The sequence below is a fragment of the Salmo trutta genome, chromosome 26 (genome assembly GCF_901001165.1).
Source record: "Salmo trutta chromosome 26, fSalTru1.1, whole genome shotgun sequence".
In the NCBI taxonomy this organism is placed as follows: domain Eukaryota; kingdom Metazoa; phylum Chordata; class Actinopteri; order Salmoniformes; family Salmonidae; genus Salmo; species Salmo trutta.
In genome coordinates this window covers 47,841,108-47,856,519 of record NC_042982.1, presented here as the reverse complement: position 1 = coordinate 47,856,519, position 15,412 = coordinate 47,841,108, and the positions used below count along the sequence as shown (strand labels likewise).

Below are 15,412 nucleotides of genomic sequence, written 5' to 3'. Positions count from 1 at the left end.
TGCACTATCGACTTGAGCTCTAGAACAGGTTTCTAAAATTTCGGAGCTCTAGGTCTGACGGTTCTTGAATCGTTTGAATGAAAGTAACTATTGAAGGCGGTATAAGCCTCTAAGCCCCATACTATGTACCTATGGCCAAATTGTGTGTGTGTTTTTGTTTTTTTTGCAAAAAGAATAGACACACGTTGTCTTTGGGGTAGGCATATACAGAATCCTGAATATGAAGTCTCTACCTTAAGAATTGACTGAGAAACAGATGGTTGAGTTGCGTGATTTTCACTATCTGCAGGTGGCAATATGACAATAGCTCTTGGGTGTTTTTAACCACTTCCGGTTGTCACAGGAAGCTGTTGCTTCACACACGTTGTCTTTGGGGTAGAAATAAACAGAATCCTGAATAAGAAGTCTCTACCTTAAGAATTGACTGAGAAACAGATGGTTGAGTTGCATGATTTTCACTATGCGCACGTAATATGACAATAGCTCTTGGGTGTTTTTAACCACTTCCGGTTGTCACAGGAAGCTCTTGCTTCACACACGTTGTCGTTGGGGTAGACAGAAACAGAATCCTGAATAAGAAGTCTCTACCTTAAGAATTGACTGAGAAACAGATGGTTGAGTTGCGTGATTTTCACTATCTGCAGGTGGCAATATGACAATAGCTCTAGGCTATTTTAAACCACTTCCGGTTGTCACAGGAAGCTCTTGCTTCACACACGTTGTCTTTGGGGTAGACATAAACGGAATCCTGAATAAGAAGTCTCTACCTTAAGAATTGACTGAGAAACAGATGGTTGAGTTGCGTGATTTTCACTATGCGCACGTAATATGACAATAGCTCTTGGGTGATTTTAACCACTTCCGGTTGTCACAGGAAGCTCTTGCTTCACACACGTTGTCTTTGGGGTAGACATAAACGGAATCCTGAATAAGAAGTCTCTACCTTAAGAATTGACTGAGAAACAGACGGTTGAGTTGCGTGATTTTCACTATGCGCACGTAATATGACAATAGCTCTTGGGTGATTTTAACCACTTCCGGTTGTCACAGGAAGCTCTTGCTTCACACACGTTGTCTTTGGGGTAGACATAAACGGAATCCTGAATAAGAAGTCTCTACCTTAAGAATTGACTGAGAAACAGACGGTTGAGTTGCGTGATTTTCACTATGCGCACGTAATATGACAATAGCTCTTGGGTGATTTTAACCACTTCCGGTTGTCACAGGAAGCTCTTGCTTCACACACGTTGTCTTTGGGGTAGACATAAACGGAATCCTGAATAAGAAGTCTCTACCTTAAGAATTGACTGAGTAACAGATGGTTGAGTTGCGTGATTTTCACTATATGCAGGTTGTCCATATGACAATAGCTCTAGGCTGTTTTAACCACTTCCCGTTGTCACAGGAAGTTCTTACTCAACACACGTTGTCTTTGGGGTAGACATAAACAGAATCCTGAATAAGAAGTCTCTACCTTAAGAATTGACTGAGAAACAGATGGTTGAGTTGCGTGATTTTCACTATCTGCAGGTGGCAATATGACAATAGCTCTTGGGTGTTTTTAACCACTTCCGGTTGTCACAGGAAGCTGTTGCTTCACACACGTTGTCTTTGGGGTAGACATAAACAGAATCCTGAATAAGAAGTCTCTACCTTAAGAATTGACTGAGTAACAGATGGTTGAGTTGCGTGATTTTCACTATATGCAGGTTGTCCATATGACAATAGCTCTAGGCTGTTTTAACCACTTCCCGTTGTCACAGGAAGTTCTTACTCAACACACGTTGTCTTTGGGGTAGACATAAACAGAATCCTGAATAAGAAGTCTCTACCTTAAGAATTGACTGAGAAACAGATGGTTGAGTTGCGTGATTTTCACTATGCGCACGTAATATGACAATAGCTCTTGAGTGATTTTAACCACTTCCGGTTGTCACAGGAAGCTCTTGCTTCACACACGTTGTCTTTGGGGTAGACATAAACGGAATCCTGAATAAGAAGTCTCTACCTTAAGAATTGACTGAGAAACAGATGGTTGAGTTGCATGATTTTCACTATGCGCACGTAATATGACAATAGCACTTGGGTGATTTTAACCACTTCCGGTTGTCACAGGAAGCTCTTGCTTCACACACGTTGTCTTTGGGGTACACATAAACAGAATCATGAATAAGAAGTCTCTACCTTAAGAATTGACTGAGTAACAGATGGTTGAGTTGCGTGATTTTCACTATATGCAGGTTGACCAAATGACAATGGCTCTAGGCTGTTTTAACCACTTCCCGTTGTCACAGGAAGTTCTTACTCAACACACGTTGTCTTTGGGGTAGACATAAACAGAATCCTGAATAAGAAGTCTCTACCTTAAGAATTGACTGAGTAACAGATGGTTGAGTTGCGTGATTTTCACTATATGCAGGTTGACCATATGACAATAGCTCTTGGCTGTTTTTAACAACTTCCGGTTGTCACAGGAAGCTCTTACTTCACACACGTTGTCTTTGGGGTAGACATAAACAGAATCCTGAATAAGAAGTCTCTACCTTAAGAATTGACTGAGTAAAAGATGGTTGAGTTGCGTGATTTTCACTATCTGCAGGTGGCAATATGACAATAGCTCTTGGGTGTTTTTAACCACTTCCGGTTGTCACAGGAAGCTCTTGCTTCACACACGTTGTCTTTGGGGTAGACAGAAACAGAATCCTGAATAAGAAGTCTCTACCTTAAGAATTGACTGAGTAACAGATGGTTGAGTTGCGTGATTTTCACTATCTGCAGGTGGCAATATGACAATAGCTCTTGGGTGTTTTTAACCACTTCCGGTTGTCACAGGAAGCTGTTGCTTCACACACGTTGTCTTTGGGGTAGACATAAACAGAATCCTGAATAAGAAGTCTCTACCTTAAGAATTGACTGAGAAACAGATGGTTGAGTTGCGTGATTTTCACTATATGCAGGTTGACCATATGACAATAGCTCTAGGCTGTTTTAACCACTTCCCGTTGTCACAGGAAGCTATTGCTTCACACACGTTGTCCTTGGGGTACATATAAACAGAATCCTGAATAAGAAGTCTCTACCTTAAGAATTGACTGAGTAACAGATGGTTGAGTTGCGTGATTTTCACTATGCGCACGTAATATGACAATGGCTCTTGGGTGATTTTAACCACTTCCGGTTGTCACAGGAAGCTCTTGCTTCACACACGTTGTCCTTGGGGTACATATAAACAGAATCCTGAATAAGAAGTCTCTACCTTAAGAATTGACTGAGTAACAGATGGTTGAGTTGCGTGATTTTCACTATGCGCACGTAATATGACAATGGCTCTTGGGTGATTTTAACCACTTCCGGTTGTCACAGGAAGCTCTTGCTTCACACACGTTGTCGTTGGGGTAGACAGAAACAGAATCCTGAATAAGAAGTCTCTACCTTAAGAATTGACTGAGTAACAGATGGTTGAGTTGCGTGATTTTCACTATCTGCAGGTGGCAATATGACAATAGCTCTTGGGTGTTTTTAACCACTTCCGGTTGTCACAGGAAGCTGTTGCTTCACACACGTTGTCTTTGGGGTAGACATAAACAGAATCCTGAATAAGAAGTCTCTACCTTAAGAATTGACTGAGAAACAGATGGTTGAGTTGCGTGATTTTCACTATATGCAGGTTGACCATATGACAATAGCTCTAGGCTGTTTTAACCACTTCCCGTTGTCACAGGAAGCTATTGCTTCACACACGTTGTCCTTGGGGTACATATAAACAGAATCCTGAATAAGAAGTCTCTACCTTAAGAATTGACTGAGTAACAGATGGTTGAGTTGCGTGATTTTCACTATGCGCACGTAATATGACAATGGCTCTTGGGTGATTTTAACCACTTCCGGTTGTCACAGGAAGCTCTTGCTTCACACACGTTGTCTTTGGGGTACATATAAACAGAATCCTGAATAAGAAGTCTCTACCTTAAAAATTGACTGAGTAACAGATGGTTGAGTTGCGTGATTTTCACTATCTGCAGGTGGCAATATGACAATAGCTCTTGGGTGTTTTTAACCACTTCCGGTTGTCACAGGAAGCTGTTGCTTCACACACGTTGTCTTTGGGGTAGACATAAACAGAATCCTGAATAAGAAGTCTCTACCTTAAGAATTGACTGAGTAACAGATGGTTGAGTTGCGTGATTTTCACTATGCGCACTTAATATGACAATAGCTCTTGGGTGTTTTTAACCACTTCCAGTTGTCACAGGAACCTTAGAATCGACACAGGTAGACCTCACAGTAGCCTGATGGATTGTTGTAGAAGACAGGTTCATAAGGCATTCATAACCCACATAGGCTTCAGGTTGAATTTTGGAGAATAGTCTATGTGTTCCTATGGGGAGAGAAGTCATTGCACACAGTTTGATCTAAACACCTTCTTTTCACTGTGAAGGGTTAATGCCACAGGGTCAAGGTTGGCTTGCACAGATCGGGAGGACCTCAGGAACGCTCCTGGTTCCTCTCCATCGCTCGTTGTGTTGATTTCATCATGTCACCTTTGGTGACATTTTTTGCTGTTGAATCATATTGCAAATACACGGATGCGCATTTGCAATATGATTCAATTGGCATTTAGCATCACAACTTTGGCATGCTCAAAACCACTGCAGAAATGCATAATTGACTGTCCCGATGAACTGGGGATGGCCGTGCAGTGACTGTGGTTCCTCTCCATCGCTCGTTGTGTTGATTTCATCATGTCAACTTTGGTGATGTTTTTTGCTGTTGAATCATGTTGCAAATGCGCGTTACATTTGCAATATTCCATGTTACGTTTGCAATATGATTCAATGGGCATTTAGCATCACAAATGTGGCATGCTCAAAACCACTGCAGAAATGCATAATTGACTGTCCCGATGAACTGGGGATGGCCGTGCAGTGACTGTGGTTCCTCTCCATCGCTCGTTGTGTTGATTTCATCATGTCAACTTTGGTGATGTTTTTTGCTGTTGAATCATGTTGCAAATGCGCGTTACATTTGCAATATTCCATGTTACGTTTGCAATATGATTCAATGGGCATTTAGCATCACAAATGTGGCATGCTCAAAACCACTGCAGAAATGCATAATTGACTGTCCCGATGAACTGGGGATGGCCGTGCAGTGACTGTGGTTCCTCTCGATCGCTCGTTGTGTTGATTTCATCATGTCAACTTTGGTGATATTTTTTTCTGTTGAATCATGTTGCAAATGCGCGTTACATTTGCAATATTGCGTGTTACGTTTGCAATATGATGCAATGGGCATTTAGCATCACAACTTTGGCATGCTCAAAACCACTGCAGAAATGCATAATTGACTGTCCCGATGAACTGGTGATGGCCGGGCAGTGACTGTGGTTCCTCTCCATGGCTTGATGGTGACATGAGAGAAGTGGGATTGTCGTTTTTTAGCAATTTTTTTGAAAAATGTCCAAAATGACTAGGTGCGCCCCATACTGGATGGGCACTGATGGAAGGTGCTCACTACCCAACCGTGCACCCCTTGCACCACCCTAAAGGCATTTAAAACCATTCTAAAAAATTACTCCTGGTAACCCATTTCGGGTCACCATGTGCACTGATGCGCATTTGCAATATGATTCAATGGGCCTCAACATCACGAATTTGGCATGCTTAAAAACACTGCAGAAATGCAAAATTAACTGTCCCGATGAACTGGTGATGGCCGGGCAGTGACTGTGGTTCCTCTCCATGGCTTGATGGTGACATGAGAGAAGTGGGATTGTCGTTTTTTAGCAATTTTTTTGAAAAATGTCCAAAATGACTAGGGGCGCCCCATACTGGATGGGCACTGATGGAAGGTGCTCCCTACCCAACCGTGCACCCCTTGCACCCTCTAAAGGCATTTAAAAGCCTTCTAAAAAATTACTCCTGGTAACCCATTTCGGGTCACCATGTGCACTGATGCGCATTTGCAATATGATTCAATGGGCCTCAACATCACGAATTTGGCATGCTTAAAAACACTGCAGAAATGCAAAATTAACTGTCCCGATGAACTGGTGATGGCCGGGCAGTGACTGTGGTTCCTCTCCATGGCTTGATGGTGACATGAGAGAAGTGGGATTGTTGTTTTTTAGCAATTTTTTTTGAAAAATGTCCAAAATGACTAGGGGCGCCCCATACTGGATGGGCACTGATGGAAGGTGCTCCCTACCCAACCGTGCACCCCTTGCACCCTCTAAAGGCATTTAAAACCATTCTAAAAAATTACTCCTGGTAACCCATTTCGGGTCACCATGTGCACTGATGCGCATTTGCAATATGATTCAATGGGCCTCAACATCACGAATTTGGCATGCTCAAAAACACTAAAGATATGCAAAATTGACTGTCCCGATGAACTGGGGATGGCCGGGCAGTGACTGTGGTTCCTCTCAATGGCTTGATGGTGACATGAGAGAAGTGGGATTGTCGTTTTTTAGCAATTTTTTTGAAAAATGTCCAAAATGACTAGGGGCGCCCCATACTGGATGGGCACTGATGGAAGGTGCTCCCTACCCAACCGTGCACCCCTTGCACCCTCTAAAGGCATTTAAAACCCTTCTAAAAAATTACTCCTGGTAACCCATTTCGGGTCACCATGTGCACTGATGCGCATTTACAATATGATTCAATGGGCCTCAACATCACGAATTTGGCATGCTCAAAAACACTAAAGATATGCAAAATTGACTGTCCCGATGAACTGGGGATGGCCGGGCAGTGACTGTGGTTCCTCTCTATCGCTCATTGTGTTGATTTCATCATGTCAACTTTGGTGATATTTTTGCTGTTGAGTCATATTGCAAACGCACGTTACGTTTGCAATATAGCGCGTTACGTTTGCAATATGATTTAATGGGCATTTAGTATCACAAATGTGGCATGCTCAAAAATACTGCAGAAATGCATAATTGACTGGCCTGATGAACTGGGGATGGCCGGGCAGTGACTGTGGTTCCTCTCTGTCGCTCATTGTGTTGATTTCATCATGTCAACTTTGGTGATATTTTCTGCTGTTGAATCATATTGCAAACGCACGTTACGTTTGCAATATAGCGCGTTACGTTTGCAATATGATTTAATGGGCATTTAGCATCACAAATTTAGGCATGCTCAAAAATACTGCAGAAATGCATAATTGACTGGCCCGATGAACTCGGGATGGCCGGGCAGTGACTGTGGTTAATCTCCATTGCTCGTCACCCAGCAGTCAGCGTCCATCAGTCAATTAGTTGTCATTCTGACACCAAACTGATAGCATCTGACACCAAATCCACTTTTTCCAACTCGTATAGAAGCCAACTATCACATATGTCAGAGAAGGCCCATAATTCACAGTGCTTTCAATTTTAACCATAAAAAAACCTAAAACACATAGTTACGTTATAGCTGCGGGTCCAGTTCTGACATTATGTGTAGGCCTATGTGAGGCGACCCCGAATCCTAAGTTTCGGCTCGATAGGTCATTTGGTGCCCAAGCAATGGCCTTAATTGGTGCTGAAAATCCACTTTTTCAGGGCGTTACTACGGGGTCCCTGAATGAGCTATCGGACAGAGACATTGGGGTCCGTCTCTACGGGCCGAGGCGGTTTCAATGCACCTAGTCTTGCGACTCTGGGACATTTCTAAATGTCGCCATGTCCGTGATATTGAAAATGAATTGAAAATATTGCAAATGTACGAGGTGGTTTCTCGGTCAGAGAACCTTCTAGAGCCCCATAAATCACCGTGCACTATCGACTTGAGCTCTAGAACAGGTTTCTAAAATTTCGGAGCTCTAGGTCTGACGGTTCTTGAATCGTTTCAACAAAAGTAACTATTGAAGGCGGTATAAGACTCTAAGCCCCACACTATGTCCCTATGGCCAAATTGTGTGTGTGTGTTTTTGTTTTTTTTGCAAAAAGAATAGACACACGTTGTCTTTGGGGTAGGCATATACAGAATCCTCAATATGAAGTCTCTACCTAAAGAATTGGCTGGATGACATAGGGTTGAGTTGCGTGATTTTCACTATATGCTGGTTGACCATATGACAATAGCTCTTTGCTGTTTTTAACAACTTCCGGTTGTCACAGGAAGCTCTTACTCAACACATGTTGTCTTTGGGTTAGACATAAACAGAATCCTGAATATGAAGTCTCTACCTTAAGAATTGACTGAATAACAGATGGTTGAGTTGCGTGATTTTCACTATATGCCGGTTGACCATATGACAATAGCTCTTGGCTGTTTTTAACAACTTCCGGTTGTCACAGGAAGCTCTTGCTTCACACACGTTGTCTTTGGGGTAGACATAAACAGAATCCTGAATATGAAGTCTCTACCTTAAGAATTGACTGAATGACAGATGGTTGAGTTGCGTGATTTTCACTATCTGCAGGTTGCTTATATGACAATAGCTCTAGGGTGATTTTAACATTTTCCGGTTGCTCCAGGAACCTTAGAATCGACACAGGTAGACCTCACAGTAGCCTGATGGATTGTTATAGAAGACAGGTTCATAAGGCATTCATAACCCACATAGACTTCAGGTTGAATTTAGGAGAATTGTCAATGTATTCCTATGGGGAGAGAAGTCATTGCACACAGTTTGATCTAAACACCTTCTTTTCACTGTGAAGGGTTAATGCCACAGGGTCAAGGTTAGGCTTGCACAGATCGGGAGGACCTCAGGAACGCTCCTGAGGTTGAATTGTGCTTCTAACCCTAATGGTTCTCTCACTGTCACCCATAAGCACTTGACATATTGGTGCAGGCCTCATTTTGGGCCTAGTTTTCTCACGGTCGCTGCGCTCATACCGAGCAAGCTACGGTCAAGCGGGGCGTCTCATTGAACTCGTCTCAGCCTAGAGATAATGGTAATGCCATTGCAGGCTCTTTGTGTCTTTAAGCACCGCTCTGTGTCACTCCGTCCTTGCTGTGTGTGTGTTTGAGAGAGCTTTTCTTTGACATCTGATGGGATAAATGACTGATTTACAGTTCATGAGGGTTGCCTAGTCACACATATGAAGTTGTGGAAAGATCTGACCTTTTTAACCCTTCAAAGCAGCCCCTATGACACCATTTTAAGGCATTTCTGGTTGACACAGGAATCTGAACGTTAGGCTCTTATAGAATATTGAGTTTTAAGTGTTTCTGTTAAGAACTGACTTATTTACAGAGGGTTGAACAAGTGTGTGTTGTTTCAGAAAATCACAGAAAATCACAGAAATCTCGCAGAGCTCCGAAACCTGCCTTAACGGACTCATCTGAACACGCTGCAACTGGATATGTAACTTTTTTGAAAAAAAAACCTCTTGTTGTTGAATATCACCAATGTGTCATTGTACAATTTCTCTGAAATGAACATTGGTAAATGCATGGTTCCTTTTCTCCTGACACCGTAGGCTCATGTAGTTTGATGTGAAGTGGTCAAATCAGCACTCTATTTTCCTGTTTGACTTTCAATCCCAGAAAAATAGCCTTAACTCGAAAAGCGTCGAGGCCTCGACTCCATCCTGTTCGGGGCCAACTGCCCATTATGCCAAACCCACGCAGACCGAGTTTCGTCTTCGAATTGTCTTCGGTTTAGGAGAAAAAGCCGTGTCGCATTTGGTGATATATGTTACATTTGCAATATGATTCCATACGCCCTCTCGTGGAATAATCCGGGACTGCAAGAAAATGACCAAAATTTGAAAATTTAATTAAACGGAAACCGAAGGTCCGAGAGACTCCGTTCGATGACTTCCTGGAAGATCCGGCCCCCGCGATCGGCCCGACGCCGTCCGCGGATTTATCGGACGTGGTCGGACGTCTAGTAAGGGAGGGTACATTTGCAACATGGACTTTCTCACTAACCATACGGATGGCGCACGCGACGTCCCTTCATGTATGTAAGTTGTTATTTTCTATGGTAGAGTAGGTCAGGGCGTGACAGGAGGTGTGCGTCTGTTTTTCTATTTCTATGTTCAGTTTCTAGTTTTGGATTTCTATGTTGGTTTTTGTTTGGCATGACCTCCAATTAGAGGCAGCCAGTTGTCGTTGTCTCTAATTGGAGGTCATATTTAAGTTGATGTTTGTCCCACCTGTTTTTGTGGGTGATTATATTTTGTGAATGTCTTTGTTCCTCCTGCGTCACGGTTTTTGTTTTTTGTGTTTCAAGTAATTTATGTGGAACTACGAACACACTGCATCTTGTTCTGCTCCTTCAAACAGCCGTGACAGTTTTCTTACAACCTGGAATTCATTTGATTTTGGGGGGTTTGTGTCATTTGATTTACACAACATGCCTACCACTTTGAAGAGGCAAAATAGTTTTTGTTGTGAAACAAACAATAAATTAGACAAAAAAACTGAACTTGAGTGTGCATAACTATTCATCCCCCCAAAGTCAATACTTTGTAGAGCCAACTTTTGCAGCAATTACAGCTGCAAGTCTTTTGGGGTATGTCTCTATAAGCTTGGCACATCTAGCCACTGGTATTTTATCCCATTCTTCAAGGCAAAACTGCTCCAGCTCCTTCAAGTTGGATGGGTTCTGCTGGTGTACAGCAATCTTTAAGTCATACCACAGATTCTCAATTGGATTGAGGTCTGGGCTTTGACTAGGCCATTCCAAGACATTTAAATGTTTCCCTTTAAACCACTCGAGTGTTGCTTTAGCAGTATGTTTAGGGTCATTGTCCTGCTGGAAGGTGAACATCCGTCCCAGTCCCAAATCTCTGGAAGACAAACAGGTTTCCCTCAAGAATTTCGCTGTATTTAGCACCATCCATCATTCCTTCAATTCTGACCAGTTTCCCTGTCCCTGCCAATGAAAAATATCCCCACAGCATGATGCTGTTCCTGGGGTGATAAGAGGTGTTGGGTTTGCGCCAGACATAGCATTTACCTTGATGGCCAAAAAGCTAAATTTTAGTCTCATCTGACCAGAGTACCTTCTTCCATATGTTTGGGGAGTCTCCCACATGCCTTTTGGCGAACACCAAACATGTTTACTTATTTTCTTCTGGCCACTCTTCCGTAAAGCCCAGCTCTGTGGAGTGTACGGCTTAAAGTGGTCCAATGGACAGATACTCCAATCTCCGCCGTGGAGCTTTGCAGCTCCTTCAGGGTTATCTTTGGTCTCTTTGTTGCCTCTCTTACTAATTCACTCCTTGCCAGGTCCATGAGTTTTGGTGGGCGGCCCTCTCTTTGCAGGTTTGTTGTGGTGCCATATTTTTTCACATTTTTAATAATGGATTTAATGGTGCTCTGTGGGATGTTCAAAGTTTCTGATATTTTTTTATAACCCAACCCTGATCTGTACTTCTCCACAACTTTGTCCCTGACCTGTTTGGAGAGCTCCCTGGTCTTCATTGTGCCGCTTGCTTGGTGGTGCCCCTTGCTAAGTGGTGTTGCAGACTCTGGGGCCTTTCAGAACAGGTGTATATATACTGAGATCATGTGACACTTAGATTGCACACAGGTGGACATTATTTAACTAATTATGTGAGTTCTGAAAGTAATTGGTTGCACCAGATCTTATTTAGGGGCTTCAAGGGGTGAATACATATGCACGCAACACTTTCAATTTTTTTGTACTTATCTTTATCTATGGCTTCTATATTCCCCCAGGAGCCCTAGAGGACCTGGAGCTTATCTTTATCTGTGTGTTCTGTATTCCCCCAGGAACCCTAGAGGACCTGGAGCTTATCTTTATATGTGAGTTCTGTATTCCCCCAGGAACCCTAGAGGACCTGGAGCTTATCTTTATATGTGAGTTCTGTATTCCCCCAGGAACCCTAGAGGACCTGGAGCTTATCTTTATCTGTGAGTTCTGTATTCCCCCAGGAACCCTAGAGGACCTGGAGCTTATCTTTATATGTGAGTTCTGTATTCCCCCAGGAACCCTAGAGGACCTGGAGCTTATCTTTATCTGTGAGTTCTGTATTCCCCCAGGAACCCTAGAGGACCTGGAGCTTATCTTTATCTGTGAGTTCTGTATTCCCCCAGGAACCCTAGAGGACCTGGAGCTTATCTTTATCTGTGAGTTCTGTATTCCCCCAGGAACCCTAGAGGACCTGGAGCTAATCTTTTTCTGTGGGTTCTGTATTCCCCCAGGAGCCCTAGAGGACCTGGAGCGTGCCATTGCTCTGAGTGGGGGTGTAGGGCGTACAGCGTGTCAGGCTCTGGTCCAGAGAGGCCTGCTGCTGAGGCTGGCCTGCCAGGATGATAAGGCCCGGGAGGACTTCGAGAGGGCAGCCGTCCTGGGCAGTGAGTTCGCACGGCAACAGGTAGTGGTTCTGAACCCATACGCTGCCCTCTGCAACCGCATGCTGACAGAGGTCATCAACAAGCTACGCAACCCGGAGGTGTCAGAGACACAGTAGGCAAAGGACAAGGCTTACCACCCTAACACTGGCAAACCAAATACATTTGTATCACTTGTGCATGCATTAAATGTTGTCTTGAGAAATTAATTAATAAACGTTTACGTTTTATTGAAGGTGAAAGATTTTATTGAGTTATCCTGAGTCATTCTGTGGAATTCAATCAATCAAATGTATTTATAAAGCCCTTTTTACATTAGCTGATGTGACAAAGTGCTGTACAGAAACCCAGCCAAGAACCTCAAACAGCAAGCAATGCAGATGTAGAGGCACGGTGGCTAGGAAAAACTCCCAAGAAAGGCTGGAACCTAGGAAGAAACCAAGAGAGGAACCAGACTCTGAGGGGTGGCCAGTCCTCTTCTGGCTGTGCTGGGTGGGGATTATGAGAGTACATGGCCATTAAGGCCAAATTGTTCTTCAAGATGTTCAAACGTTCATAGATGACCAGCAGGGTCAAATAATAATCACAGTGGTTGTAGAGGGTGCACCAGGTCAGTACCTCAGGAGTGAATGTCAGCTAGCTTTTCATAGCCGAGCATTCAGAGGTCGACACAGCAGGTGCGGTGGAGAGAGAGAGCGAGAGTCAAAACCTGTTGAGTATGTTTGCTGCAGCAATAGTGACTGTTAGGCACATATGGTATTGTAGACTGAGCTGTGGAGAGGTTTAAAATGCTTTCCAGATAGATAACATGATTTATCTCCAACTGGCTGTGAAGGGAAAGGGAACGGAAAGTGCATGGCATTGTTATCCCTCATGTGATCACCATGTGGTCCAATAAGTGTCTGGAATGGAAGGGCAGATGCTTGGCGAATCCTTGGCAGGCTCCGCGGCAGGCTCCGCGGCTGGCTCCGCGGCAGGCTCCGCGGCTGGCTCCGCGGCTGGCTCCGCGGCTGGCTCCGCGGCTGGCTCCGCGGCTGGCTCCTTGGCAGGCTCCTTGGCAGGCTTTACATAGACACATTTCTGAGAGCTCATGCACTTTATAAAAATATAAATATAACACACATAACGACAAGAGAGACAACACAACACTACATAAAGAGAGACCTAAGACAAAAACATAGCATGGTAGCAACACATGACAACACAGCATGGTAGAAACACATGACAGCAGCACAACACGGTAGCAGCACAACACATGGTACAAACATTATTGGGCACTGACAACAGCACAAAGGGAAAGAAGGTAGAGACAACAATACATCGCACAAAGCAGCCACAACTGTCAGTAAGAATGTCCACGATTTAGTCTTTGAACGAAGAAATGGAGATAAAACTGTGAAGTTTGAGTGTTTTTTGCAGCTCGTTTTAGTCGCTAGCTGCAGGGAACTGAAAAGAGGAGCTACCCAGGGATGTGTGTGCTTTGAAGACCTTCAACAGAATGTGACTAAAGCATATCGGGGTGTATACAGAGGTATCAGACACCTTCTAAACAGGCGTAATCTGTTTTCAAATTCTTAAACAATTTCTCAAAACAAAGTTGTTGCCTGTCAGTTTGTTTGGGCACTCTGCTTTGGAGAAAAGCAAAGCTGGAGGAGAGGAATTTGTTACAGACTTGACTTCCATATTTAGCCACAGGGGGGCAACAGTGTACAACTTTTCAGGGAAACCCAGTTGCCAGTACATTAATGCCATGGCATTTTCAGCCCTGTAATAATGCTTAAAGGTAAAGTAGGTAGGGCTAAGCTGCCACTTTCCTTGAGATTTCTTCCCAGGTGGGAAATCTTTTATTGCCTTGATTAATTCCTCTGTTGAGAAAATTGAGTTATCATCAAGTTTTGGCAGGCTGATGGATTCAAAGAAGGCTGATACATCAGCACTAGAAGCCAGGCTGATGGAATCAAAGAAGGCTGATACATCAGAACTAGAAGCCAGGCTGATGGAATCAAAGGAGGCTGATAAATCAGAACCAGAAGCATCGGATCTGGAAGAGTATAACTCTGAGTATTGTTCTTTGAAGCAGTTGTTTATCTCTTTAGGATCAGTCTATTTGCCTGTGCACCCTTTAGTTGTCTAGCCAGCAGCCTTTCCGGTTTGTCCCTTAGTTCAAATTGTTTTTGTCTTAGCTTTAATAGGAGGTTACTGCCCTGAGAACCAAGAAAATAATTGTATTCATATTTTAATTCCAAAATATTGTTGTAGTCAACCTGAGAGTGTGAAGTTCTGTATGTCTCGTCTAAAGCTGGGAGGTTTTTTCTATCTCCTCCAGTCATTTAATATATATAATATGCCCTCTCATAACCACTTTAAAAGTTTCCCATAGTGTAGAATCAGTTACCACTCCTGTGTCATTAGTCTTGAGGAACTCATTCAACTTGGTTGTGATGCAGTCAATGAATGCTTGGTCTGTGAGCAAGGAGGGGTTAAAACACCAACTGTAATTCTGTTTAAGTAAAGAAAGATTAAGATGCTATTTCGCATTGAGCAAATTGGGTATCAGTTTGGAATCTATTAATTCTAGAATGAGATTTGTGAACATTTATTTTATTTTACTAGGCATCAGTTAAGAACAAATTCTTATTTTCAATGATGGCCTAGGAACTGGGTTAACTGCCTTGTTCAGGGGCAGAACGACAGATTTGTACCTTGTCAGCTCGGGGATTCAAACTTGCCCAACGCTCTAACCACTAGGCTACCCTGCCGCCCCACATTAGAGTAGAATGAGTAGTCTTTGGCTGTGGGATGTTGCCGTCTCCAGAAGTCCACTGGAATGTTGCCGTCTCCAGAAGTCCACTGGGATGTTGCAGTCTCCAGATGTCCTCTAGATTCCTGTGGGATGTTGCAGTCTCCAGATGTCCTCTAGATTCCTGTGGGATGTTGCAGTCTCCAGATGTCCTCTAGGTTCCTGTGGGATGTTGCAGTCTCCAGATGTCCTCTAGATTCCTGTGGGATGTTGCAGTCTCCAGATGTCCTCTAGATTCCTGTGGGATGTTGCAGTCTCCAGATGTCCTCTAGATTCCTGTGGGATGTTGCAGTCTCCAGATGTCCTCTAGATTCCTGTGGGATGTTGCAGTCTCCAGATGTTG

The 15,412-nt window shown here is 43.5% G+C and overlaps 1 protein-coding gene across 1 annotated transcript in view; it reads left to right on the top strand.

Annotated features, from left to right (window-relative positions):
- ttc36 (tetratricopeptide repeat domain 36) overlaps positions 1 to 12,518 on the top strand; it is a 15,313-nt gene extending 2,795 nt beyond the window's left edge. Inside the window, exon 3 of the mRNA XM_029716081.1 lies at positions 12,120 to 12,518. Within this exon, the coding sequence (XP_029571941.1) occupies positions 12,120 to 12,388 (269 nt within the window). The 3' untranslated portion in view covers positions 12,389 to 12,518. The remainder of the gene's footprint in view (positions 1 to 12,119) is intronic.
- The last annotated feature ends 2,894 nt before the right edge of the window (positions 12,519 to 15,412 follow it).